Source organism: Pholis gunnellus, assembly GCF_910591455.1.
Source record: "Pholis gunnellus genome assembly, chromosome: 4".
NCBI classification, from domain to species: domain Eukaryota; kingdom Metazoa; phylum Chordata; class Actinopteri; order Perciformes; family Pholidae; genus Pholis; species Pholis gunnellus.
This window is the reverse complement of record NC_136530.1, coordinates 24,661,841-24,687,273: the sequence shown is the minus strand read 5'-3', so window position 1 is coordinate 24,687,273 and position 25,433 is coordinate 24,661,841. Positions and strand designations below refer to the sequence as shown.

At 41.7% G+C, this 25,433-nt stretch overlaps 1 protein-coding gene across 3 annotated transcripts; it reads right to left on the bottom strand.

The window, feature by feature from the left end:
- Positions 1-2,885: 2,885 nt before the first annotated feature.
- Positions 2,886-20,174, bottom strand: tprg1 (tumor protein p63 regulated 1). 3 transcript variants are annotated; one of them, XM_079158421.1, is made up of 6 exons: positions 20,088-20,174; positions 19,603-19,840; positions 17,408-17,499; positions 12,890-13,066; positions 4,693-4,846; positions 2,886-3,770 (listed from the first exon to the last, which is right to left on the bottom strand). In XM_079158421.1, exons 2-6 carry the CDS (start codon positions 19,831-19,833, stop codon positions 3,576-3,578), a joined length of 849 nt encoding a protein of 282 aa, XP_079014547.1. In that variant the 5' UTR covers positions 19,834-19,840; positions 20,088-20,174; the 3' UTR covers positions 2,886-3,575. The 3 variants fall into 3 exon arrangements, with proteins under 3 accessions (XP_079014547.1, XP_079014546.1, XP_079014548.1); XM_079158420.1 differs by having other exon boundaries at positions 20,096-20,169; XM_079158422.1 differs by having other exon boundaries at positions 20,092-20,138.
- Positions 20,175-25,433: the final 5,259 nt, after the last annotated feature.

Below are 25,433 nucleotides of genomic sequence, written 5' to 3'. Positions count from 1 at the left end.
CCTGCCTGTGTCCATGGCTTGGTTTTAGTTTAGTACTTTTAAGAGATGACTTTTGGTGTCTGGCAGGACTTTTTAAACTTGAAGGCTGGCTGGTTTGTGTCTGATGGGGCTTTTGTAACTTGAGGGTTGGCTTGTTTGCCAGGCAGAGCCGGAAGCGCCCTAGGTAACCAGGACCTGGTTTAGTTTTGTGACCTCGAGAAGTGTCCGGAACGAGAGCATCCAGCAGGATGGAGCTCTTTGTTGTCCTGGAGTTGTCAGAAAATAGAGGAGGACTGTTAAGTACTGAGTGAACTACTGCGCATGTGTGTAACGCTTGTAGTTCTAGAGGAGCTAGATGTAGCGTTTGTTGTGGATGTCGTGCTTAAGGTTGAAGTAAAGTCTGAAACATGTACAGTTGTCGCTGGAATTATTGAGATAACAGAGACCAACAATATGACTTATAAGATTCTATCAAAATACTATTGCCGTTGTTTTTATTTAGATCATTGTATCCATTCAATAAAGTCATACTCATTAGGGTGTATTCATAATTGATCTATAACTGATTTCTTTATAGTTTTTTATTTAATTTCGTTTTGAAGAATAATTTGGTTTCTTTAAAACAATATGAACATGACATGTTATTTTACAATCTCACTGAATGTTATTACCCCAAAGTTCTTTTCTGAATGTGTCTGATTATTTATTTTCGGTCTTACTTACATCTGTTAACTTCATTCCCCAATACATTTATACAAAAGAACTGCAAAAACTGCTAGAAGCAGTTGAAGATGATGAGATGTTCAAATTCCATTGAAGCCTCATCAGCCTCATATGGTCGAACGTGGACAGTACGTCAGGCTTTGTGCCGTTAAAGATGGCAGAAAGCACACCTCAGCCTCTTGAGGCCATGCCCAAAAAGAGCTGTGATGCAGAAAATGTGAGCAGTGGAGGGCAAAAAGTCCTCTTCATCAACATAAATGGTAACATGTCTTTGAACATTTATAAAAACAAACCTTTTCCTGCCTTAAAAGTAAATTAGATTTACTTGTCCCATCAGGGCGTTATAAGACTTGGTATCAAATGGATACTGGCCTGGGACGATTGGTTTCCACACAGTGTTTGCCATTGATGCATTTCTCACCGTTAAAGATTCAATTCAATCACAAATCAGCCTCAGAGGGCTTTACAATCTGTACACAGCTCAGTGAACATTTGTGAAGCTCTCACGTCCTTGTGTGGTCCTGTGAATGTGTTTTACTTTCATACTAGAAAATCGTTTGTTGGTTCCGACCTTTTCATGCAACTACATAAATATAATCAGTGATCCAATTTTTTTTCATTCATGCAAGTCACTGTATGTTTACCCCAACATGACTTAATATTACCCTGCAGGTAGTATACAATTTTGATTTGTCAAATGTTAAAGATTACAATGCGGTCAGCCATAAAGACTAAGAGCCTGGATGCAAATCATGACAATAAGTAATGTTTTTATATGCAGGAACGTTTGGATGGAGTGCACTGGCCTACAGGAGGAGGAGGTGTGGTACACTGACTCTTCTGATGATGAACTAGAAGTCTTTTGTCTTGTGAGTCTGTTTCTCTCCCATAAAGCATTGATATGCAACATTCTAATAATCCGTGCATATTAGTTCCCTGTTTTCATTTGAAAAAGTAACTTCTCCTGTCGTTTCAGTTCCTGCCCCCCTCGATTATCCACACTTGCCCCCCCCCCCCCCCCTCTCTACTCACCTGCCCAGTCTACCCAGCTGCCTTCAATCTACTCATCACTCAGCAGTATATCTACCCCGGTTCCTCATCTGCTGGCTGGCTCACTCACTCTCTCTGTCTGTCTGTCTGTCTGTCTGTCTGTCTCTCTCTCTCAGCCTGTATCTCAGCCTGTCTGTCTGTCTCTCTCAGTCTCAGTCTCAGCCTCACGCCCTTGGATTCCCTGTTAAGTTTCCCTTTGTGTTGATGTTTCATTAAAACCTGTTTTCACTCTGCAATCTGGTCATGTCTGCATTTGGGTCCACCACACGACCCCGTGACAGATTTTGGATATTTGGACTGACCATGTCTGGCTCTTCAGTTAAGATTTCCTTTCCTGTGTTTGAGTCTCTGTTCAGCCCAGAACTGTTACAGGATATATTCTACTGTACATTCTGTACTGTTGTGAGTGTAGACGAAAAGACAGTTTAATCACTCGGATTCATAAACAAAATGCAAAACACCCTCAGACTACACTACTTTACTGTAGTTCAAGTAGTTTAATAATCAACCCTGCATATTGTCAGCACTGTTAGTCGACAGTCCACATTGTAGAATTGCCAATAGGCCTAAACTCTTCACTCTCATACTTCACTACACTGTAAAACCTCATGCTGTTATGTGGTCAAATCAAATGACCTTTTTATCATTAACTTAAAGCAGCACTAATATAAAAATAAATAATTAAATGACTAATGTAAAAGAGGCCATTTGTAGTAATAAACCATCACCTGACTAGTTCAAGCCTCCAGGAAGAGGGCAGGGATTTGAAGCAAATTTTGCATCGTGGTCAAACGGTGGAATTTCAATTACCGGGTCCGTCTCGTGATGTCATGGGGTCTAAAACATACTTTTTCTCACAGACTTACATTGGGAAATAGACTTCTAACCCAGCAGCTAATTATAATTGTACGAACACTTGTAGCGATTCAATTTGTCTCATTGACATCAGGATCACTGTTTTCTCTTAACTCCTCCTGCAGTGTTGGCCAGTAAAGCAATATTTATTAATGAGTTACAGTAATAGGATTACGAGTTAAAATTCAGTAATAAGTTACAGTAAGTTCTCCCTGTTGCGCTCCGTTACTGAAGACATTTGGAAATGTGTGATATGATTCACTGCAGCAACAACAGGACAGTGGTCACCACCGGGTTTATCTTCCAGCATGCATTCTTATTTAGTATGGACATGATTAGTGTATGATAACAGACAGTGCAAAGACAAATCTGCATAATTTATACCACCATAAAGGAAAAGAGAACAAGATGCGTACTGTGACTCCAAACCAGGGGGAGCGACATACAGAAAACACACAAATCAAGGGGAAACACTGACACTGTATGCACTGTAGAAAATACACAGCGGATGATGAAACTATAAAGTGACAAATGTGCCCCCTTGCTCCGGTGAATCTCTGAGGGGCTGAATGGCATAGGAATGAGCTTTTTAACAGACACACAGGGGAGGAAGAAAGGAGTCCCGTTGCAAAAACAGTTGAATTACCATACCGCTGAGGAGCAAATACAAAGCTCCCTGAGAGCAGCGTGGGGATCCGTCATCCAGTGCGGAGCGGTGTTGAAATGCGGATGTTTCACACTGGTAATAAGCAGAAGGGGGAGATCACACAGTTGTTTAAACCTCACACAGAACATCCTGAGAATCCAAGCTTCCAACGCGACACTAAAGCAAACCCGAATATGGAAACGTCTTTGGTCAATCCTGAAACAATTTGACTGAACGAACATACAAATATGAATTCAAGGCGTAATAATCTTTGTTAACTATTTGAACGACAACAAAACAATTATATGAAAAGCAGAAGATGTTAGAAGCCGAGGTTTCCTCGAGCCATGCAGTATCCCAGTTTGTTCTGGTTCCCGAGGAAAGACATGACGCCCACGTAGGTCTCGATGTGGATCTGCTGCTTCAGGACCAGGACGCCGTTGGCCTTCCCGGGAAACGGCTTCATGGCGTGGGCTTTCTGCGCCGCCTCCTTGAGCCGCTCTTGAAAGTTTTGGATCTGTGGACGTTGACAAGAAGGTGGGAGGATCAGGAATACAACACAATTATTTCCTGTTTGCAGCTCTCTCGCCTTGGTTGGGGTGTGGTGTACATGAGGTCACAAAATCTTATCCTTTTTTGTCATGTACAACATAAGTGATCGTGTCAAGCACTATTTGCATTAGATCATTAACTTTGTTTCAAAGTAACTTAGGGAAGTGTATTGATGCCAAAACATTTGAGAGAGCACAAAACTAAATCGAGTGCTCAGTGTGCAAGTCAATGTTTAAGAGCACAGATTTGTGTGTGATGGAGGGCATGTGAGTCACTAACAGGGATCATTGTTCATTAAGTAAATGATGGTCCATTTAGAGTCAAATAGACCATAAAGCAGGGTATGCTTTAGGGCGGGGCTACAGGTCGCTACTACGGCGTTGTAACCTTTTTTTTGTCACCTTAAAATGTCTCACTAAGATGGTGAGGGCCCAAAACCAAGATGGCGACGGTCCAAATGCCAAACTCTTCAAAACCGTAGTGAACAAAACTAGTGGGGGACGTCACGATGACTCATTTGACCACATGATGAATCTCAACACGCTGTTGTTTTGCTCAAATGATAATAGTTAAGCGTCTCCTTTCAAGTGTCCTCTCACCCTAAATGACAAACTGTCTCAGAGTCCTGCAGCCGCTCCATGGTTTCAGTTTTATCTGAGATGTGAGATGTTTTGACTCTCAAACTTTCACTGGAAATAGAAACCAGAATATTGGTGCTAAAGATACATTTTTTTGTGCTACGTGCACCACAAATTAATTTCCAGCACATAAAGTCACAACTATTTGCATGGCTCCACACCAATAGTGGTAAGTTGAAAACTTTTGTGATTTTGGTGAACTGAGCCTTTCAACAATTCCATACTGTTCCCATCGACTGATCAACTCACGTCGCAGAGGGAAGCGAACGTGTCGCTGATGCTCCTCACAGGGTGGTCGGTGAAGGTGATGCAGGGGAGGTCAGTGGCGAAGGGGTTCCACCTGGAGGTAAAGGAGGGCTCCCTCAGCCGGTCCCAGAAGACTCGCAGCCCCTCCCCCTCCCTCCTGGACACATCAACACACAGTGGAACACAAATGTCAAAGAGTCTCTCTATGTCAGTGACACATTTGACTCAAACAGGTGAAAAATAACATCAGATTCCTCAGTTCATGTCACCAGATCAATGACATTACTCAACATACTCAACAAGTTCTTGTTTTGTTTTCCATTGAGAGTTATGCACAAAAGATAAGTAAATATAAATGCTTTATTTATAAGTGACAATTATGTGGCATAGAATTATTTTCGCCGATAGCTTTTATCACAGGCATCATGTAGGAAAAGTAATGCTAAAATAAACAGTAACTGGGTGCACAAATAAAACATTTTTTAAAAAAAAGGAACATCAGCTTTTAGGTGCCGAAACCGAAAATACGGTTGCCATTTATAGACACCTTATATTTTGCGTAATACAAAATATAAATGGTAAATGGACTGTCCTTGTAAAGCGCTTTTCTAGTCTTTCCGACCACTCAAAGCGCTTTCACACTACTTGTCATCATTCACCCATTCACACACTGAGACCAGGGGCTAAGTGACACCTGCCTATCAGATTCTATCACATTCATACACCGTAGGAGCTACAGGAGCTATTTTGGGGTTAAGTGTCTTGCTCAAGATCACATTGACATGCGACATCGAACCGCCGATCCTCTGATTGAAGGACGACCCTGCTCTCCACTTAGCCAAGGTCGCCCGACTGTGCATACGCAGGTATATGTTAGCTTAACAAATAAAAATGTTTGCATGTCATATACATACAAAATTCCTTTTTGTTTTCCTGTCGGGTCCATCTGCTTCTTTTCAGTTAAATATATTTGCACATTTGTGTGACGTTGACGGGTTGGTTGAACTTTTCACCCCACAGTCAAACACCATTTGCATCGTCTGGTGCTGACTGTAACAGCAATGATTAAATATCACCAATGCAACAGAATGACAAAGTTTGGGTGCACGATTTCTCTCCCGATATTTCAAATGTTAAAAAAACGGTTGACATGTTGCTAATGGCAACCAAAGGCCGAGAATTGGTGACAAAATGGTTTCCAATGGCAACCTGGCAACTGTTAACATTATGTTTGCTTCAACATCAGTTCACATTACTTCTCCGAAAGGCGGACCACCAGACCTGTTGGTTCCATGGTAACAATGAAAGAACAATGGAGAACAATGGCACTAATCTGTCCTCAGGGCCAATACTGAATGTCATGTCTACCAGTCCTTGAGGTAATCTACAGCGTGTTCCTCATAGTAAAGTAAATACCGCAGGCTTTCATGAAAATGCCCCGGGGGCATATCTTCCCTCAGCCTAATGAAACCTCAGAAGACTGAGAGCTAAGCAAAGACCTCCCAACACTCCTCGATCCCATCTTTGAAATGATGTTTGCCTTTTTTTTATCATCCTTTCACATCTCACTAGCATGAGCTTTCGTGAATTAGGAAACAAAAATGGATCAAATTTAGATTTCTTTCTCATCTACTGTTTGTCCATCAAATGTGATCTCTGGCTCTCATATCCCTCAGACTGTAACAACTGTGGGCAATACAGTATCTTTGTTACTGTTCAAAAGGTACAGGGTCATAGTGAGTTCAAGACACCCTCCTCTGCATCTCTTTTTACAGCCAGTTAGAGCTGTGCGATAAATAGATTTTTGACAATGAGTTTGAAAAGTATGACGATTCTTGCTTTTTGTTAAAGTAGCACAGAACAGCACAGCCCCTTCCCTGAGCTCCCATAGTTCATAGAAGCGCCGCAAGAGTTTTCTTTAGTGTCCGACCTCGAGCAAACTGCTGTAAAGTTTGTCTAAAATCTGTGGCAACTAAAAACAGCAGCACAACTAAACACCCGATAAAAAGCACCCAACATTAGCGGAATCATTTCTCATGTGAGAAGAAGGCGGGTGCAAGTTTGTAAGGTGTGTAAATGGAAACACATCCAACATGCTAACTCCATCCGAGAGGGTCTTAAGTTGAGCTGGTCTTTTTTCTCCTACGCTACAATGAAGCGTCAACCAATCGTATGATTTTGTTTGAATCTGTTCCGTTCCCGGTGAAATTTAACAACATTAAACGAGCGCTTGAGCAACATTCTACGACAATGTATCTGGCAGCGCTGCTTTTGTCCCTAGTAGTGTGAACATAGCGTTAGTGTGTGTGTGTGTGTGTGTGTGTGTTTTAAGGAGCATATTTATTGTATTTTATTTAGTAAAAGTTAGGTTTGAACTTTTGGGATTAATCAAAGTTTAACTGCTGGGTTGGTCACCTTGGGTGCACTTTCACTATTTTCTGATATTATAGAGACCAAAAGATTAATTGATTAATCAAGAAAACAGTTGTCAGATAATTGGGTAACAAATAATTTCCTTCGACATTGTGCTATTGTTAAAAGATTTGCGCCTTGTGTTATGTAATGCGAGTCATTTGCCGGCTGCATGCTCACTGAAACACTAACACATATTATACTGTATTTTTGTAGGTCTGACACCAAATCCACAAATGTGTGTGCTTTTAGAACCTCTTAAGAGCTGTATAAGAATTGTGCAAACAGGGCTCATAAAGGGAAGCTTGTTACGGTAATCAAGCAGAATGTTTTTGTGTTTTTGTGAATCTGATCTGAACAGCTTTAACTGTGGGACAGAAAAGTGTACCTCTGCAAAGTCTTACCTATAATGAACCCGCTGGTTTGCATCCAAAAGTAAGAAGGAAGATAAATAAATCAGCTTGCGGCCGATTTACCCAATGGTGTTTTAATGATCCGTCACACCTTTTGACCACATACTTTGTACGAGAGCACTTTCTGTCAACAGAATGAAACACTTGAGGCTAAACAAGAGTGGTGTAGCTGTTAATCTCCTAGCTCTGTTTACACAAGTACTTTACAAATGACTACTGCTGCTAAACATACTGTGCCTCATCCAGAGCAAATGTTGTGCAGGGAGAAAACTATTAAAACATTTAAAGTATAAATGGGAACATTAAAAAGCTTTGGCGAGTTCCACAGGTAAGCTATCTCTGGGAGTTGGACCAACCCAAACAGTGAGAGCAGGACTGGGGATTTCCAGCCAGAGGCCGCAGAAGTCTTCCCTTTGTTTATGTTGCATAACTGGGGTTTTGGACTTTCACCGCTTCGACATCGTCACGATAAACACAGACAGGGTGAAAGCAGGCTTAGTTACGTCATTCATGAGTTTCTCAAGGAGACGAGGTTCGTATCGAAAATAAATTGCCAAAAAACGGACTTACAAACACCTCAAGAAAGAGGGTCAAACTGAGGAAAAGCACCTCCTACGAACCTCCCACTCAATCCACACTGTTCACACGAAACGCACACGCGCATGAGAGCAACGCTGTGTTCTGAGCTTAAGGGCAAGTGACGAGAGATTCCTCCCTGGGATTTTTCAAGCGCTCGGGACTCATAAGTCAACCCACAAGATGTAAACATCAAACCCAGCTCCAGTTGTCCCACACCGTCTCAGAGCGAACTAACAAACGGGGTCCGATCGCTCAGTGGAGCCTGCATGGTTCGTCAGCCATCCATTCGCGTATCCATCCAACATGTGAAAGGACTACAGAGGGAGAAACAAGGGGGTGGACCGATGACTAGAAAACAAACAAAGAGAAGCTCACTTGGTATACACAACGTCTCTACAATATTCGGCCCTTGAAAATACATTTACATTATTCATGATGAAGCTGCTCGTGCAACGCTCCGAAGCCTAAAACATACAGCCACGTTGCTGCGGATGTCATGATGCAAAAAGCTGTGATATCATAGCTGCGGGCTGTTGGCAAACACATTTCCACCCCGAACAGCAGAGTCCACGAGCTGAAAAAGGCTCCAAGGTGTTTGAATTTAGAGCAGCGAGCCCAAAAAACATTATACGCCTATTGGTGAAAATTGTAATGTGTGTATTTGCATTTTTTTGGTGCAATTTATGCCGTGGACGTCCTATTTATGAAAGTGCAGTTGAGGTGAATTTCATGGAATGAAGTTATTGAAGGAAGCAGGGAGTGTGAAACATCCCGGTGCTGATGATGAAGAAGCTGCCTCATCGTCAAATAAGTGCCGGAACTTTTATTTTCAGCTATTAAGCTGAACACATGACATAGAAACAAATAGAGCAAATTGGAAATTAAAGCAAAACATTTTTATTTTCACATGCACACGGCGAGTAAAGTTGCCACAAAAATAACAACTTTAGTTGTTTCTTAAAACTTGTTTTCTACTATCCATAGTTCTATATTATTCCGTGTAGAACTGGACCCATCATCTAGACATGATGTGTTTTATCCAGCGACTCACTTTGTCAGCCGGTAAACGAAAGAACGAGTGAGACCCGTTGTTTGTGTGAGTACATCCTGGTCTTTCTAATTACATATTTTCACAGTTTCATACCTCAACAGGTTTACGATCAAAATTTCTTGACGTGCAAAATTATATTTAAATTAACTAAATTGGTTTTACATTTTTGAAATTCATGGCACAATTCAAACAGGATCAAATAACTATTTGTCTCTCACTATTGACTACCGTACGTATTCTTTTCCGAAATGAGGTCTAATGGTGGTCCACCGGAAGGGGCGGGACTTCACCTTCGGAGTCTTATCAACACTTTGCTTTGTGGCAGATTATCGAGCAGTAATGGAGGTGAGCCAGTACCACGGTTTGTACAACCTGTGAGCTCAAACGTGGAGTCAGACGTAGAACAAACACTCCTCTTCCTATTTTTGAGACGTATCTATTGAGGTGATTGCTCCAGCGACGTCGCTCCTCAAGGGTGACCCCCTAAAGGTTTATCCTCACCGACTCCTCACCAGAACGCTGTGTGTGTAGTTTGATCTGGATGAGGAGTCCTCATTTAAGGAGAACTGGTGGTGTGTGTGCATATGTGTCCACATGTCAGCATTTCACAGTTGTGGCTCTGATTAAATCATCTTCTGATGAGGTGCATAATGCTGACGAATGATATCTTAAATAGCCACTATGTACTGACTGCCCTCTGCTGTCTGAACGTGTGAGCTGCCTTAGTTTGTGCAGAACGAGAGGAGGATTGTTTGTAAAGAAGCTGTAAAAGACCCAATGCAAAGACTGTCTCAAACTACAGATTCCCCACCCTATTGATCTGTATATCAAAACAACGGTACAAATGTAGAATAAGCCAACCTGAGTCAGCAATGTGAGGAAAGAATTCAAGTCAATAAAACAGTTCTTAATAAGTTGAAGGCGGGGGCGAAATAAGGCATCATTTCCTCTGAAACCTTAATACAGAGAAAAGAAAACTAATAAACCGAGAAGAGCAGTGCTGGGATCATTTCCAATAAATATATATTTATATATATTTCCTACAACAGTTACTGAAGCAACATCCAGTGGGGCTTCTTTAAACCTCCACACGCATCTCTTTCAGACATAGATAATGTGCCGGGTAATTAGTTTGTCTAGACAGTTTGTAAAGAAGGCACGTTAAACACAATCTCTCCCCATAGATGCAGAATATTCGGTGCTTTCTTCGTCATGGGTGCACCTGGAGATTGCGCGATGAAAACAAAAAATCTTCAGCACTAAAAATACCGACGCTCCCACGACGGTATCTATTGGCGTCGTGGACGTTTCAGGGAGGCTGATGGAGCACAGATGCCAAATAACACGCTCCACAGACGGAGGTAGACATTCTTTGTTCTCAGGCTGGTGGCCTGGGAACACAAAGGGGTCAAACGTTCATGAAAGTGCTCTGTCTCAACTAATTATTTTATCAAATATTACCATTTCACACTAGCAGTTGGAGATGTGTCATCCATGACACATGAACTGTGACGTGGCGTGCTGCTGCTTGGAAAACGTCTCTACCACGGGCGCACACTGACATTGAGTGGTCAGATGACAGCTGTCAGCTGCAGATGTCTTGTAGCAGCCAAGCGTCATCAGAACGACGGCTGAAAGAGCAGCTGAATCGCGCGGATGTACTGATTATTTACATCAGCATATGGAGCTTTTATTTGCGTTCAGCGAGCGATTTTATTTTGGGGGAAAGAAATTGATAATTCCATTACTGTCTGAGCGTTTTGGTACATCAAAGTGAAAAGGTCTCAAAGGTCCAAAGTGCGGTCTGTTGAGTCTTTTACCTCCAACGTCGATCAGACCACTGGACACAAAGGGAAACACATCCATTGACGAATCCTGTACAACAGAACTCAAGCCCAAGAGCCCAGCTTAGAGGTTAAATTCGACATTTCGGGATATGTGCTTATACAATTTCATGCTGAGTCAGATGAGAAGCTTAATATCACTTGTCGGCAACAATCAATACTCTTATATCAAAATGTATCACAGAACTAACTGTGCCTGAGAGGTGTCACTAGGCGGCATCCTCCGGTTCTGCAGAGTGAAGCCGATGCGGAAGTGTCTTAAAACTTGTATTCTCTCTACTGACCAGCAGGGGGCGACTCCTCCGGTTGCAAAAAGAAGTCTGATAGTTGCAAGTCTTCTTCATTACAGCATGATGTTCATTTAGTAAATTATGGTCCATTTAGAGTCAAGTAGACCATAAAGCAGAGTATGCTTTAGGGCGGGGCTTACTGTGATTGACAGATATACGGAGCCTCTATGTCACTCCTCAGCATTCCAAATACGGTAACCTCCATTCATTGGTTGCGAAAAAACAACATGGCGACAGGTTCTGGTACTTTTCAGGTCACCACCATCTTTTTTTCTTATTATTTTTGATCGGGGAATCTTTTAAATGCACTGACAAATCAGTCAAAACCTAAACAGGAATTATAATACCAGTATAAAATGTCTATAGTTTATACAGACCGAATGGAATTGAATAGATCAACCCCGTTGTCACCCCCAGCTATTCGAGTCAGTATCAGCCCAATAGCTGATATCTGATCAGTATTAGTGCATCCCTTCTTAAAAAAGGAAAGCAACATTAAACATAGCTGCCGAAAAATCTTCAAAGCCCGACTTTTCCTACTTTTCTTTCACATTGATTTTTGTGATGTGGAAACAAAGTTTCCTGTACCATCAGAGCAGTGGGGAGGATTCATTCTCATACACACATGAACTTTACTGTAGATCAATTTTCTGCCAAAAATAAGACGGAATGACCTAGACGAACAAAAGAAGACACTTCCTGAGGGAGAGGCAGAGAAGAAGAAAGAAGGAGGAAGTGGTGAAGATGAAGACAGAGAGGGGAAGTGTTTGAGGGTCGAGTCTCTCTCATTCCAATCCGTCTCTTTGCTGTTGGACTCCCGGGTGGCTTTCACGAGCGCTTTATGTATAATTCAGCGTAATGTGCGGAGATAAAGCCCCCAATACAGGCCGCGTTCTTCTAAGCTCTTCACAGCGCATTACGTTTTATTCATCAAATTAGTTTTAGTTGGTTTGGTATCCCCTGAGCCGTCTTTAAAAGGTTTGGATGAAAGGACTACATTAATTTTGCCACTAATCAGTTAAGCGACAGCTCCAAGTGACAGCTTTGCACTCCTTACCCCTCCTGAAAAAATAAAAACTCTCAGCTTGTCTCGCTGCGTCGCCTGTTTCAGGCCGTTTCGCGTGTCCCCGGTTGCCCTCCCGGCACCGATCCTCTGCACGAATCCCTCTTCACAGCCTTCTGATGCTGCCCTCAGCGCCGTGTCACTGCTCTCACTGACAACCCCGATCACTGTCCATGCTTTCAAGTAAATCATGCCTACTTCAACCTTTGAAATCCTCTCCAAAAATGCTGCATGTTACATTCTTCATTACATCCTCTAAAAATGTTCACAGAGCTTGAGAAAGCATTGTGTGACACATGACTTAAGAAACAAGGTATGAAACAATAACACTCCGAAGATCAATTTTAAAAGCAGACTCACTGAAAATGACTGAAAAATGAGACAGGACAGCAGAGATCGAAGGCTTTCTCTATACACACAATGCATGCGTCTCTATGAAGTTAAAGAGTCAGGAGTTTCCTGGTTATCATTTCCCACCACAAATGGAAAGCTGCAGCTTTTTGTGGATACAGTAAGTTCACTGTTGAAGGACTAATGAGAGGACTTACTGAAGCAGGGAGAGCTTCGGGAAGCTGAACGGGCCGTGGGCGATGCGGTCTATAATGTTTAGTGGGATCCTCTGGATTTGCTCACAGTTGAACATGACAAAGTCGTACTTGAAGACCAGAAGAGAGTTGTCCGTGATGAGGACGAGGTGCTCTTTTTCATTGTTCCAGTGATCCACCCTGAAACAGCCAGAGAGAGAGAGAGTTAGAATCTGCTCTTGATATCTATATTTTAATTTTGACACACCATACTGCACATTTCTGTACGTCCAATGAGAAGAAGGTGACAGTCGTATTTGTCTTTATGTTTACAGTGTGTAACAAGCATAAGGACCCGTATGCACTAAGTTGACAGTTTATTAGTTTATTATTTGAGTGTTTATTATATTAAGTGTAGAGTAAAGTATTTAGTTAAACTGCAGAGGGTCCCAAAATGTTTAGCTTGTGACTCCTGAAACAAAGCAACTTGTGATCCCTTGTCACTGGTTGCATATGTTCACTAGTTATAACCAGTTCAACCACAGTGTCATTTTCTTTCCTTTTTAGAGGGGAAATTATTCGCTAACTCACAAGAAAAAGCACAAAGACTTAAAGGAACGTCTGACAGACAAATATAATTTTGTGTTGTTTGTTCTGCTGTCCTATGCAGTTATCCCAGGTCTACCAACCTAGGGCTCGGGACCCACTATTGGGTCATACGCTAAATGAGAGGGGTCACAAGAGGATCAAAGGAAGAGTTCAACCAACTGCAGTAGAGAGGGATTTTCACTTTGTATATTTGAGTCTTTTTGTGTGAAGTTTAGTTCTTATGTTGATAGGGGAATGTAAGAATGTACATCGTGAAATCTGATTGGTCAAGTCTTGCCTATGGTGGACTGATAGATGCATTGTTTGTTTTCTTGCTCATTGATCCCCCCTGATTAAGCTTTATTTATCTTTAGAAAAATAAAATAAAATAAAAAAAGTATTGTAGAGATACATGTGACTCGTTTAGCTGTTGTTTCAAATTAATGGACACAACTGTCCATTGTGCATGTGTTTGTAGCAGGCGGCAACCTCCGGTTCTGGTTGAGTAAGACCAAAGCAGAAGAGTCTTAACATTTAAATTCTCTCTACTGGACCATCAACTCCTCTGGTTGCAAAAATAAGTCTGGTTGTATAGAAGTCTATGAGAAAATGACTCTCAGTAAACATTGTAAACATGAGTTTATGGTCTCAATCTCTAGTTTCAAGTTTTCTTCAAGACAGTGCTATGTTGTTATTGAATTGCTCTGATTAAAAAGCCTCGTGTTGTTGTTATTTAGCCTTTCTGAGGCTGTCGCCAAGATGTTGCTCCGATGGTCTTTGGATAGAGCAACTTAGTCTGCATGGTGATTTAGTCATGCACACCAAGGAGATCGATTGAATGCACAACTGTTGTTTTCAAATAACATTTCATCTTTTTTTTTTTAAACAGTATTATTAATAAGCTAATATTTATACCAAAATGGGCTATACTTCACAGCCATTCAGCACCCCCATGTACGCAGAATGGAACTATTTGTTTCATGACCACACTTTCCCGCCACTGCAACAGGCTCTTTAGATCGAACCATGAAGAGTCGAATATTCACCTCTTGATGTTAGTATTGTGCAGGAGGTTATTTGAAGTCAACAGAAAAATATATATAACAAAGCTGCTTAATTATGTACTGTAAAAGCTTCACAATTTCCAAAACCGCCGTTGGCAAAGATCATACAATATGCATGCAAGCATTTCTAAGTTGCTAAGTTTTTACCACCACAAAGAGAAAAAGGAAAGCAAAATCTAATGAAGAGAAACACCTTCAAAGCAAACAAACTAGAGTCTGCTTTCTATTTCGGCCTCAAAGTGTGTTAATTCGAATCACAAAAAGCATAATATCCCCCCCCACACACACACACACACTCTCCCTCACTGCTGCGCACACAACTAATTCATGGTGCCATGGATTCTCTTTCTACGGCCCGCTGAGCCGCGCTCGTGTGGCCCACTCCCAATGAAACACTCGACTGCCGCTGGCAGCCGCAGGCCATAAAAAAAAAAGAGACAAGTTCACTGAACAGCTGCGGCATCATGGGAAAGGTGTGGGTGAAGAGATATGACTGTGCTAATGAAATGAGTTAGCCCAAACTTGACTGGGCACGGCATCGCGGACGGTACAGAGGTGTTACAGAGACGCACCATCAGACCGTGGGTGGTCTGACAAGCTGCCGGCACTTGGCCTGACAGAACAACACACGGGGATGTGCTGGACTGAGGTAGCCAGCTAGCAGATCTACTGTAGGTACACACATACAACCACCTCCTCTATGTGTAAGTCAAAAATGTATTTTATGATCAGAGAAGGCATAAACAAATGGGAACTAAATCATCAAATGGAGAACACATGACAAAAATCGAAAAAGGAACAGTCTACGCAATAAAAGCAGATGCATTGAGATCATCTTGCTCTTTCTAAAGCTAGTGACAATCCTCAGCAAGGCCAGATTTTAGGAATTTTCTCATGCTCTTATGACATAAGTCACCGGAAATTCTGCAGCAGCGTCACAGAATTGGCGTATAATGCACTCTCTAGGTCGCCAGACTTCCTACAGCGGCGTCTGCGTTGGCGGTAACTGCGGGGGCCAAATGTAGGACAAGCATTAACGTGTGTTGGACAGAGCTGCATAAATGGGATGCATTATTAATTCTCACACGACCGGCCATTAAAATGTTTCCTGAAAGCTTGTGCGGGGAGTGATACAACCCGACGTCTCGCAAGTGCACTTGGTAAATGTCTTGCAGTCGTGTCATTTTGCTCCGTGTTGGAGGCAGTTAGTTCACTGCCTCTGCATTGGCTTGTGTGATATACAACTATGGTATTAGGCTTAATTAATACGGATGTCTCTATTTGATCATGCGGAGCCAATATGGACTGTAGTATATCATATGTAGAATATAGACTCTCTCCCTATGGGCCTCAGATTATCTGCGGACGTCCCTACACAGGAAACTGATTTTGGCCGCTTGTAACCTCAATCTCATTCTTTCGGTCACTGCCTAAAGCTCGTGACCACAGGTAAGGGGATGTAGATGGAATGGTAAATTCAGAGCTCAGCTCCCTCCCGTTGTACGGTCCAGCGCAACACCCGCATTCCTGCGGACGCCACATCGAACCACCTGTCCATCTCAAGCTCCATTTTACCCTCACTCGTGAACAAGACCCTGAGACACTTGAACTCCCTCGCTGGGGGCATTGATTCCCTGCCAACACTGAGGGCGCAATCCACCGTTTTCCGGCAGAGAACCATGGCCTCAGACTTGGAGGTGCTAACTCTCAATCCAACCGCTTCACACACAGCTGCAAACCGCCCCAGTGCTTGCTGAAGGTCACAGTTTGCTGGAGCCGAAAGAACCACATCATCTGCAAAGACAAGAAATGCAATTCTGAGGTCCCCGGACCGGACACTCACCACCCGCCGATTGCACCTTAAGATCCTGTCTATGAAACAGAATCAGTAATAACTCTGGCAGAGGCCAACATCCACTGAAGATGTGTTTGACTTTGTGCAGAGCATACCGATACAGCTCTCACTTTGGTTATACAAGGACCGGATGGCTCGTAGAAACGGCCCCGGTACCCCATATTCCTGCAGTAACCCCCACAGGACTCTCTTGGGGACATGACCATAAGCCTTATCCAAGTCCACAAAACACACGACGACTGGATGGTGAAATTCCCATGACCCCTGCAACAGACCTGCAAGTATAAAGAGCTGGTCTACTGATCTGAGGTTTGACAATCGGTCTGAGGCCTCCGTTCCAGCCCCTATGGATAAACTTTGCCAGGGAGGTTGAGCAGTCTGATACCTCGATAATTATCTACAGTCCCCCTTTTTAAAAATGGGAACCACCATCCCGGTCTGCCACTCCACAGGCACTGTCTTCGAACCTCCAGGTGACACTGAAGTGACGTGTCAGCCAAGACTGTCCAACAACGTCCGCAGCATTCAGCATCTCAGGGCCAATCGCCCTGCCGCCAAGGAGCTTTTTGACCACAGAGCCGACCTCTGCCAGGGATATGGATGAGTCTTCTCCCGAGTCTTCAAACTCTGCCTCTTCCATAGAGGATGTGTTTGTTGGTTTCAGGGGTTCTACAAAGTGTTCATTCCACGGCTTGACGATGTCCTCAGCCCTGGTCTGCAGTTCTCCGCCCCGAGTTGTATCCCCATGCGGGATAATAAAATTGATCTGAATCTGAACAAAGCTGTGGGTTTTCATTAGAGAGCCTGGCATTTTCAGCTGGGGAAAAAAAGACTTTAGTGGACACGGCCCCTAAGGGGGTAATGGCACATAATCTAATCAGCAGATCAGAGTTTTTCTTAATCGTATTAGTTCAAGCTATTTAAGTATATAACATTGGGGGCTGAAACAACTAGTTGATCTTGATAAAATGAATTGACCATAAATTTGATCGATTGCGTATGATATTTTACAGAGCAAAAATGCCAAAAACTCACTCTGCCATCAGCCAAATGCTGTGAACGCTGCCATCTACTTCTTCATCCACCGCAGCTTCAATGTCTTTGATAGCCTGTTTCAGAGTGCCAGGCTGAGGAGACAGAAATGCACGGGTGTCACTTTTTAATTTTCCATTGTGACAATCACAATGTGTGACAGAAAGCTTAAGGGGTGATCTTTGAGGCAGACGCACAGCTGGGACTGGTACTCCAACAAAATGTCAGCGCGTCTGTGTGTCAAACAAAATGACAATAAACAAAAAAACATGAAGCCTCCGCATATGAAAATGAATGCTAATGAAGAAAGCTGAGCGTGCATCTTCTGTGTGTAAAAATCTGAGTAACTCAGGTAATTGAAGACGAGAGAAAGCTTCTGGAAATAATACACGACACATCCAAATTGCAGTGTTTCAATGCAATCCACACTCATTTCTATAACATGCAATTCTATCCTTCCACGTTTTATTATTTCAATGGCGAGTTAAAAACATTAGGAGTTCATATTGAGGGCTCCTGGCAGTCTTACTGAAATCTGAACTGGGTGCTGAGCCGACCTGGCAACGTGTGAGGACTTCTTATAGCAACCCAACCCAGGCCTGCCATGAACATATATATAATATTTAGCATTCTCCGTCGAAATTTGAATAGTATATAATAGAATAAAAACATATGCTAATAATGTAACAACAAAAACATTGTAATAAACGTACGCTATTCACCATAAATATAGAAAGTGTCCCTAAGAGCATTATGTTGTTCTGTTGTCACAGTTTTGTTGATAAATTATGATTAAAAACCTGCGGTAAATCACCAGTTTCATATAAACTAAGTTTCATATACTCTATGTGCTGTTTATTTCCTGAGCACTGGTTAGCTAGCAAAAATGCTCAATGACAGCAATGTTATTGTTAATATTTTGGCACAATGTTTAGTATATGTGAATCCACTTATTTTCTATGTAAAAAATACAGTAAGTAATACAGTCAAAGTTGCCTCAGTTAACTTTGGCCAAGAAAAAGTTGAGTTCTTTATTCCTTGAACTCTACGTTTCATAAGTTTGTGTGTATGCTAAAAATGGCTGTCAACAACCGCAGACTTGTATAAGTATGTCAGAGGGAAAGCTTGTATAATGTGTTATAATGATAAAGTAGTGGTCATAGTGAGTGAAACCGTGATCTGAGATGGACGTTGCAAAATATGTTATGTATCAGCAATTGTTCATTGGCCAAGTTTGATATCTGTCAAGCTGAATGGAGCCGTAAAACAGATTCATTCTGGTGAAAAGACTGAAAAAGAACTCTTTCTGTGAGAGAAAGGACATCGGAGATATCCTGGAATGTAATTATAACAAGTGAGAAACCATTGTAACTAAAGCAAACTGTCGCTGAAAAGGAACAACACACTGCCTTCACTGTTTACAATGAAGGCAGCCCAGCTGTGTTCATTGGAAGCGTTTCTTCTTCTGAAGCCTCTCACAGGCACAGCCTCCTTTTACATTAGTCTCCAAAGATGATTTGATTGCAGTTATTGTATCAAAATGAATTACTCTGTATTTTATACAGTGGGGTCAAAGTAGCAATAACACAATGTTGAAATACTCATAAAGTATTCAAACTTTAAGTAAATATTATGCTGAACATCCCAGTAATATTGTTGTCTGTTATCACGTGAGCATGATTTCAATGTAGTTGCTGGTGAAGGTGGAGCTTTTTAACAGCTTAAATACAGTGTTTCATAACCAAATGTCTTAAACAAAATATCTCTACAAAGTAGTTCAGGGACGTGTGCAGGGACTGCAGAGGAACGTTAGCATTGAGCTAACTCTGGTGCAATCAATTGCTAAGCTAACATGTATGTTTGATGTTGTACATGGAAAATAAACGCAAAATAAATTAAATATACTAATAACTACAGCGTTAACTGTACTGTAGAAGAAGTATAAAGCTAGAGTAACAAAGTATAACCTAAGTACAAGTAACATTGTCAAATTAAAATAAAAAGAACAGTAAGTTAGGTACAACTTAAATGTATTAAATAGGTTAACACTTGCCAGACAATTTTCATGAATATTAAATAACATATCAGTTGCAACGTGAAGTGAGATTTCTACAACTGTATAAACAAATATATTGTTTCATCAACATAAAGGCAGCACAAAGTTCCCTGTTGTCAAGTGGAAAAGTGGAAGTCTTTACCCTCAACACGAAGAACCTCCTGATCTTAAACTGGTCCAGAGATGGCTCCACGTAGATGTCACTGCGCTGGGGGCGGGCCGCTCCGACCTCCGCTGCCCGCTCCTCCGTGCCCTCTGTGGGGACAGTCGGCTGAGTGTCCGGGCCGCCGGCGGAAGAGCTGAGCTGCTGCTGCTGCTGCTGCTGCTGCTCTTCATCGCTTGGCGGCGCTCTCTCCTCTTCAGCTTCTGCCATGATGGAGCTTCAACAACATCTCTCTCAACATTAACAACACTTGTGTAGAGCTATTAAGGCTATCAAGTTAAAGACTGTCACATACATGTCGACACCGCTGCAGTGAGGCTTTTACGACTTTTAAATCGTTGCCTCTAGTAGTCACTCTGGGTGCACAACTTCCCCAGTATCGAAACTTGCATACATAGTCCCGACACATATTTACCCCTACATCCCTTGAGTTCAAATGTCAAAGTGCTGGTAATAAATATGACTTACTTACCGCTGGTTATCGGCGTCGCGGAAGGTGTTGAACGGATCAGCAGGTCTCGATAAAGAGGCAGCACAGGTGCACAACTTCCTTGTTCCGACTGTAACGTTTGTTTTAATGGGCGTGCACGGCAGCAGCGCACGAGAGCAGGATGCCTTTCAGACTCATTCCTCTTGATTTACGATAAACGCTGCACACGAGCTGCACCTATACCAATCTATAAATAGGTACGCTGCTGGTTTGGGACTGGTTTCATACTGTACTGAATGAAGATCGTCTCAGGTTTGTCTAGTTTATTTAAGAATGTTGTGAGACTGGGTGGGGGCTTTCAATCCATGCACACAGTACTCATTTTACTCTCTTTGTGAGGGCCCTTTGTGGCCACATATTTGACTCCACTTGCTTCAAGGTGCATGACCAGATTTACCTGTTAGGATGCAATGGGCCAACAGGTTTCCCCTCACACCCCACTATGTGTGCTTTGTAACTGTTGAGTCCGTTTGAGGCAGTTGGATTAAACTCAACTTTACAAAGTTGGGCCATAGAGTGGCCATACAATATAGGGCCACACAGTTAGGTAATAATGTAGGAACCACTACCACCGTTGTTGTTGTGCTTCTAATTTCTTGACAAATCTTTCAATTAATCATATTATGTACAGATGAAACACTGCAAATCAGCGGCCCTGTTACAGCTGCCATCTTTCTATTGTGTGTGTGTTTTTAAGATAAAGTGCACACAGTATAATATTGGTTCCCATTGTGTTATAATATGTTAATATGTTGTGTCTTTAATTGATATAGGGGTAAAAAAAAACTAAAGTTTCCACAATTACAAACCCTTTTGTATATGATTAGTATAACCTCTTTCAATTTGATATATTTTTGTATTTTAATAAGTATGAAGCCAGGGATGTCCACATACTTTTAGCCTTTTGCTGATATGAACTATACATTTGAAACTAAATTGAGGATTAAAAAGAGGTGCTTTATGAGTTGCTTTCCAACAAACGGTTTATGAGTACCTGCCCGAAGGGTTTTTAAATGACGAACAGAGTCAAAACCGTATTTCTTGTTGATGTCTATTACATTAAATGAGGATAATAACAATACTTTGTGACCCTTTTCAGTAAGAGAAAATATCAGGATCATCTTTAAAGGCATGGAAATATGTTACCGAACCACAGCAGACAGACGTTAGCAACTTGCTGAAAAACAAGTCAATCAAGCCAGCTCAAGACTGATATTTTTCTGAGGGGTTTAGACCCAAAAGAGAGCTAAAAGGAGAGTGAATATTGTACTAAGATGAGAGAATAAGTAATTGTTTGCTAACAGGTTTGCCACAACAGCTTAATAAGACAATAGTATGTCTGTTAGCAATTGTTTTGGAGCTTTTCATGTCCCAAGTGGCCAAAAAACATACAGTTTTAAACTATTCCTAGTCCTCTAGGACGTAAGTTATAGCAAAAGGTTTTTACGCTGATGCTCTTATTGTCCTCTATTAGTCAGCACTAAATAACATAGGAAACAGTCTATAGGAATAGGAATCCATCTCAAGCAGCTGAATATACCGCTGTGTGAGTTCTTACTGGAAGGTTCAGGGTTACTTCTGCCTGTAATACCATAACTACTGTCGGGTGACTCATCACAAAACCTGTTTCTTTAGGGACGCTGTAGTAGACTACACATTGTATGCAAATGGCCTGTAACAACAAGGAAAAAGCAGGATGAATGGGATCAATATCACACACAGCATTGTTCACAGACTCAGAGGGGTTTTTTGATTCTGTATAATAAAGCATAGATTGTAAAACACAAATCTCCTATTTAAGTTTAGAATCATTAAAGTTTAGAATAATTAACAACCACAGACAAATGTCAAACTGAACGCAATTTATAACGTTCATGAAAGATTTAGCTCGCTTTGATTTCCTCTCTCTGGCTTACGTTGCTGTCTTGATATCTTTTCCTTAAATGCCAGTTAATGGAATTTACGATTCAACTGGACAGTAACACAATCAAGCAATCGTGGGATGAACCAGATCACCGAAAGCGAATAAGACTTATTTTTTCCTCCCACAAATCAGTCTGCGTGGAAGCTAATGTTTTCAGACAAAGCATACTGTGAGGCAACTCATTCCACATCTCAGTCAGGGAGCTCTTCCAACGCCGCCCTGTTGGAAGTTTAAAACCAAATCCAGTTGTAATCTGCAGCCGTCAAAGAAGTATAGACAGATTTCTAAAGGCGTTTCTTTTCCTGCACGGTTGCTTAGCTACTCCCACGGACTGCAAGCTGAGATTTTTCAAGCATTTTAGTATTGTGTGAATGGCCAGTAGCTTTTAAGTCCACATCTCATGTAAGTCAATCCAGAGCTCTTTTGCATCAGAGATGAATTAAAAATGATTTTTCTAAAATGTTCCTCTGCTCTAATAGAAGCACCGAAGCAAGATTTCTGTAAATGAAACCTGTAATTCCCCTTCCTTTATTTGATTCAGTGATAACTGAAAACTAAAGACCGGAGCATAATTGAATCACAGACCTGGTGGCAGTTTTATGGAAGTATCTCAGCATGACAGCACCGTAACATTGGATTTCTGCTGCTACCCGCTTTACGTAAACCGGTGAACTTGGAAACCCTTTTTGCCCCGTGATGCATCGCATCATTCAGAGGAGCAAGGATAAGAATAATCCATATTGTTGTATCTAGGCCAAGTAAATCAACACTGCATAACTGGAAATGCTCACTGTTGCCAAGCTGTGAGCGTTTCAGTTGCTAAAGTATCTCCTCGGGTTCATGCTTCAGTCTCTCCATGCAGTTTTTGTTGGTGCTCTCCCAAGACATACATGTTTATCACCGATGGAATTTACCATAAATTAATAATAGGTTAAATAATACATGTCATATTTTCGGTGGATGTTTTACATCAAGCATGTAGTGCACTATGATGACATTGTGAGTGCAGCGTGTATTGTCCTTTGTAGGCGCCAGTAACTTATCATCTTCCATATTTTGAAGCGTATCTTAGACGTTGTTTTATTAGTGTCTGCTGTAGTAGTATGTAAGGTGGTATATTGTTATGTACTATACGCCTTTATAAGCCCCCAAAAACCCTGTTGAGACTTAACTATAATGTACAGCTGCTGTAACAAATATTTAAAAAATATAGTCATTGGTTCAAATGACTAGGTTTAAAGTGAAACGGGTCACTCAGAATGATGATCCCACTCAGAATTGTCACCTGACTCTGAAGTTCTCCTCGGCTTTATTGAGCATTTTAGCATCTTTTTTTTTTGTTGCATTGAACGTTTCCGCAAAACACGGGACACCTGACATGTCGACGTTTCCAAACATAAAAATATATGTTTCATAAATACCTTTCATGTCAGCCTTGTATCACGCTTGCAGAAGGACACAATGCTTCAGGGTTAACGTTGTGCAACGATTGGAAGTTTAGGCAACAAAATTACTTACGGTTAGAAAATATATCTTGTGTTAAAATAATAACGTGACAACGAAATTTAACATGCGTGACAACATAACCAGCGTAAACAAATGACAACCACCCAGCAGACTTTCTTACGTAACATTAAGTTTTACAAAAACGTTAATTAAATGAGCGTAAATTCAAAGTTTATTTGGACACAAACAGCAGTCTGCTGGGTGAAAGTCCTGTCCGGCCTTTGTGGACTTTCTCACTCTTTATATCACAGAACTATCAATTACGGCCGCTCCACAGGCTACTTCACTTGTTCTGCGTAAGTAAGTGCCCAATAAATCTGTTATTTTAAGTTTGGTACAGAAATTAATCACCCAGATTCACAAGTCCATTGGTGAGCTGAACTCGTAGCCGATGGACTTACTTAAAGCTCAAGGAGAACTACATCTGGGCCCTCTACTGGTGAATATGACATGGAAAGCATTTTTTGATTCCTCCCCCTGTAGTAGACATGGGCTCATGACATTTTAAGACTGTACATTATGTGAATCATTTTGTTAAGTTCCGACCAAAAGGCAACCTCCAATGATGGAAAATGAAACAAACAGAGGTGCCCAAACTGCAGCTCTGTGAACCTCCATCGACCCCCGCGTTAAAATGCCCAACTTTATGTGAAGGAACTGCATCACTAATATTTTGATGTGTATGAGTCATTTGTTTCCTTTTTTTATTGAAATTCCCACTATCGTTTTACATTTTAAATATATTGTTGGAAGGGCGCTGAAATACTCTGTATTAAAATGTGTACTTTTTTTCTGTCTGCTGGAATACATATTTGTATAGAAATAGTCAAATTCAATGTGAATCATTTAAAAAAGAAAGGAAGAAATTATTACGACATCTAAATGTTTTCATGTTGGGCCTGTTGTACACTGTAAACCAAACAAGAGTTGGTTGAATCTGGGTTAGCGCATCCTCTGCGAGATGACATCCGTTGACTTTACAGCTCAAACATACACACAAACATGTCTAGGGGCATCCACCCTTCATCTGCAATGTTCCTACTGGATGGAAGTAATTCAATTATGTCCCAGCACGTTTGTGTTTGTTTATTCATGTCGCAGCGAGGCCTGATTGAACTCTCCTGAGATAACACACGGGATCAGCAGATGTTGCGTAGACCTCTGCGACCCCATAAGTTCCACAGTCATGATCCGTGTGCGCGCAGTGGCTCGCTGAGGCGTAGCAACACTGGCAGCTTCTTTTTCCCTTGCTTAGCCTGTGAGTAATGCTCAGACCAGAGCGCGGGGGCAGGGCCATGAGGGTTCATTAACTCAGCTGGAGCCCGATGAGCTGGAAAACTCCTAACCTTCAATGATTTTAGCCCAGCAAAAGCGCCAAGTTTCTTGCCCAGCAAGGCAAATGGCTTGAGTCTATGTTATGGTCTCCTTTCATTTATTTATACAACAGATCATAGAAAAGCAAGCTGAAATAAAAAACTGCATTGTTGTCAGAGCAGCCATATGAGTTCCACGGTTTGCATATTATTGCAAAGCATTCATTGCAGGAAGATAATATATCATATAGTGGACTTGTATGAAGGGAAACATTTCCCTCAAATATTGTGTAGAGGGGAAAAAAAGGGTCAAATAAAAACATGTTGGTCCAGTTACAACCATTCTGATAGTTTTCATATGAAGTTAACTTTTGCATTTCAATTGAACTACACTTAATTCTGTCAGACAGTAATGTGCATCTCGGGACCCGTGTATGCTGTCTTGTGTTGACAATGATGTGGCGTGGGAGCGCTGCCCATACCGACCGTGAGCTGACCACAGTGTTTACCGCCCAGAGGCTCCACTTCCAGATGAGCGCAGACAATGTTTCACTTGACCTTGGCCATTATGACCAGC

Bases quoted from the DNA above. Each gene is read 5' to 3' on its own strand.
- tprg1 (XM_079158421.1), bottom strand. From the start codon at position 19,833: ATGGCAGAAGCTGAAGAGGAGAGAGCGCCGCCAAGCGATGAAGAGCAG. The intron at 17,500-19,602 runs GTAAAGACTTCC...CTGTCTCCTCAG, and splicing joins GGAGGTTCTTCGTGTTGAGG to CCTGGCACTCTGAAACAGGC. The intron at 13,067-17,407 runs GTGAGTTTTTGG...TGGCTGTTTCAG, and splicing joins AGCATTTGGCTGATGGCAGA to GGTGGATCACTGGAACAATG.